Source organism: Cariama cristata, unplaced genomic scaffold, assembly GCF_000690535.1.
Source record: "Cariama cristata isolate BGI_N322 unplaced genomic scaffold, ASM69053v1 scaffold12543, whole genome shotgun sequence".
NCBI lineage: Eukaryota > Metazoa > Chordata > Aves > Cariamiformes > Cariamidae > Cariama > Cariama cristata.
The window spans coordinates 27,218-30,179 of record NW_009606710.1 but is presented as its reverse complement, the minus strand read 5'-3'; the positions used below and the strand labels follow the sequence as shown (position 1 = coordinate 30,179).

The window sequence follows — 2,962 nt, the reverse complement described above, 5'->3', positions numbered from 1 at the left end:
CACGCAGCCATGAACAACAGCTCCAGTGAATAAATGCACCTCTTCGCAGGGACACGAGCCAGCAGGTCTTCAGGCCCCAAGCCTGTTCTCTATCTGCTCCCTAAAAAAAAAGTCATCTTTCATTGGAAACCCTCGTACTGGGAGAGTTTTAGGGCTTCAAGCAAACACAGTCTTACAGCTCACAACTTTATGCCACGTACTTAAATCCAATCAGAATTTTCTATTGACGATTACACAAGCGTGCAAAACTCAGCCAGTCGGCCCTCAGCGATGTCCAAAGGCTGCCTTAAAAACGCAGGGGGAGGCCGGGCGGCCACACAGAAGCTGACCAGGGCCTCACCTGCTGCTGGGCTCCCGGTGGCAGACCCCGGCACGTTAGACTGAACAAACACCCGCCCGTCTCCTCACAATGAGATGAAGGTTGACTCTCCTCTCTGCAGCTCGAGGAGCCGTACGGGAAAGGCGCAGCCCCATGGCTACAGCCAGCTCACAGGCCAGTGGTCACAATTACCTGGTGCTGTCTTCTCCAGTAACAAAGCTGAGCTCATCAGGACCGACCTGATCACCCTCTGGGAACACCGAGCACCGCTCCGAGGCTGGAAACAAACCAAACAAAACCCCAGTAACCTTTACCCGGCGAGCAATCGGAACCCAGCAAGTTCGTGTTCAGTCACCTGCAAGGCCCACGGTGTTGTACTTCACCTCTAACACACCGGTACACGGTGTACTTGACACAGAGTTCAGACTGCCACAGGGTTTTAAATTTAAGATACCTCTAAGTCAAGCACAGATATGAGCCATTGTTTGATTCTCCTCATGAGCTGCGAGGTTTTAGTGCCTGCTGCAGACACACAGCAAAACAGCAAACTCCAATTAGAGACAAGTCGTTAGGCCATGCTGCTAATGTGATGCAGAATGCTTATTCAGGCCAAAAGTCACCTTCACCTAGTGTCAGCTGTCACCTTACAGCTTTTAATTTGATCAGAAGGCTAAAGCTTTTCAAAGAAATAGGAGGTTTTGAAACGACACTGACGTGCTCAAAGCGCATTCTTGCCAATTAAGCTGCAGGTCCATGTCTAAGGCAGTGGTTGCCTCCCTGAAATCAGCCTGCTTACAGTGCCGATCCCAGCAGGCAGGGAGCTCCAATTCACAGGACTAGAGCGATGGGTTTTCCAACACTTCCCTGGGAGACTCACCTAAACTGACTTCTCAGGGCCAGAAAGAGTTCCCCTCTCCTCGTCTGAGCTGTTTTTAGTCAGGATCCCAGGAGAGGAGTTCCAAATCTTGAGCTTTAATCCCTCTACCGCGCCATCGGCGATCGCTGCTTTTGCAGCGTTGGGTATTAAGGGGGCTCTGAGGCAGACCCGCGGGAGCGTTTGGGCAGGGGGGGCTCACACAGTCAATGCTACCTTCGCTTGAGGACTGGACAGAGAAGGCATGGTTAAACCCCTCCGAGGCAGAGCCGGCATCCTCCTGTTCCTCGTTTTCTGTGTCACATTCAATGTCACTGTCACTGCTCATTCCTGGTAGGAGATGAAGGACATGCTTCTGACATACCCCTGCTGCTGCTGCTGCAAAAAAACAAACAACCAACCAAAAAGACCCACAAGGCAAAACTGATGGCAGTAAGATCCACGTAGCTGAAGCATTCAACTCTTTCACACGTCAGAGTTACCAATATCAAGTACCAAGAGCTGGCAGGAGAACAAGAGAGAAGGAGCATGTTCAGAGCTAAACGTATTTACAAGGCACTAAGGAATCTGACAGAACAGCGGGTACCAGCTTTGAAAACAGCCCGAATTCGCTGTGCCGCTCAGCTCAGGAGGAGCAGTTCCAACATGTCGCCAGCTGAGCGCAGGCTCACATGCCCACAGCTCCTTCCTGCCTGAGCTGCACTCCCCTGCCAGCTGCTCAGGCTGCCCCTACAATTAGGGCAGAAAATAAAAGTTGCTTTTTTAGCAGTTAAGAGGTAGTATGACCCATGGAGCAGATGTACCTACCCAACCCTTCAAGCAGCAATACTCTATTCAAGTCTCAAACGCAAAAAAACCTGCTTTTCCTACAAAAAAGAACCATAGTTGTTGATAATCAAGGTGGCTTCTTTTGTTTTGCCAGACCTCGAGTGTGCATTGACAGCAGTCAAAACTCTCCCTTTTGCACCGTTTTGGAGGGAACAAAAGGGGTTTGCTCTGTTCTTTCACTTCTTAAGATGCTAAGAAAAAGCAAGTAGTTAAATGAAGTGCCAACTCTACTGTAGTTCTTCCTCTGAAAGGAAAAAAAAAATTGTAATATTTGTTTCCCGGGGTTTGTAACAATGAAGTATTTCAGGTTTTAAAACATTTTCCTATTAGGCTCTCTGCTATAATAGGAGAGCTGCAGGAGCGCATCATGATCACGCTGCAGTGACTAAGAGCAGAAATTCAGTTTTGTCACTGAGAGACCTTCTGTAAATGCCAACTCCTACACAATATTGCACACTGCAGATAGAGATGGATGCTGGCACCTTAATATAGGCTTTGCGCTACAATTCAGTCATTGAAATTCAAATTAGTGCAGGGGTGGAAGGCAGGAGAGTTTTAGCAAGATATGAAAAAAAACCTCTTTAAAAAAAAAAAAAGGCAATAATATTTTTTTCCAGCATGGAAAGGATGCAGGAAGGGAGGGGGAAATGTTTCCTCCACGTCTCTAAGGAAACTGGTTTACGTACCACAACACCCAACACGAAGGAAGTGTGGGAGAGGTTCTACTGCGGACGTAGAGGCAGTTACCAATGTGGTTTGTCCCTGAAGGCAGAAGACCTAAAAGCCAAGGTCATCGACTACTATTTTAATTAGATAAGAAATTATTTTCAAGGCCATGGAAACTGAACACCAAAGCAAAGACCTGGAGACCTATCAAAAGGTACAAAAAGCCACCAGCAGTCCAGAGAAACAGATGGCACCATACAGCATTCTCTGCCGGG

At 48.0% G+C, this 2,962-nt stretch overlaps 1 protein-coding gene across 1 annotated transcript in view; it reads right to left on the bottom strand.

The window, feature by feature from the left end:
• Window positions 1-507: 507 nt before the first annotated feature.
• TRIM37 (tripartite motif containing 37) overlaps window positions 508-2,962 on the bottom strand; it is a 28,254-nt gene continuing 25,799 nt past the window's right edge. The window contains exons 22-23 of the mRNA XM_009696472.1: window positions 1,410-1,562; window positions 508-596 (exon numbers count right to left, since the gene is read on the bottom strand). Of these exons, the coding sequence (XP_009694774.1) occupies window positions 508-596; window positions 1,410-1,562 (242 nt within the window). The remainder of the gene's footprint in view (window positions 597-1,409; window positions 1,563-2,962) is intronic.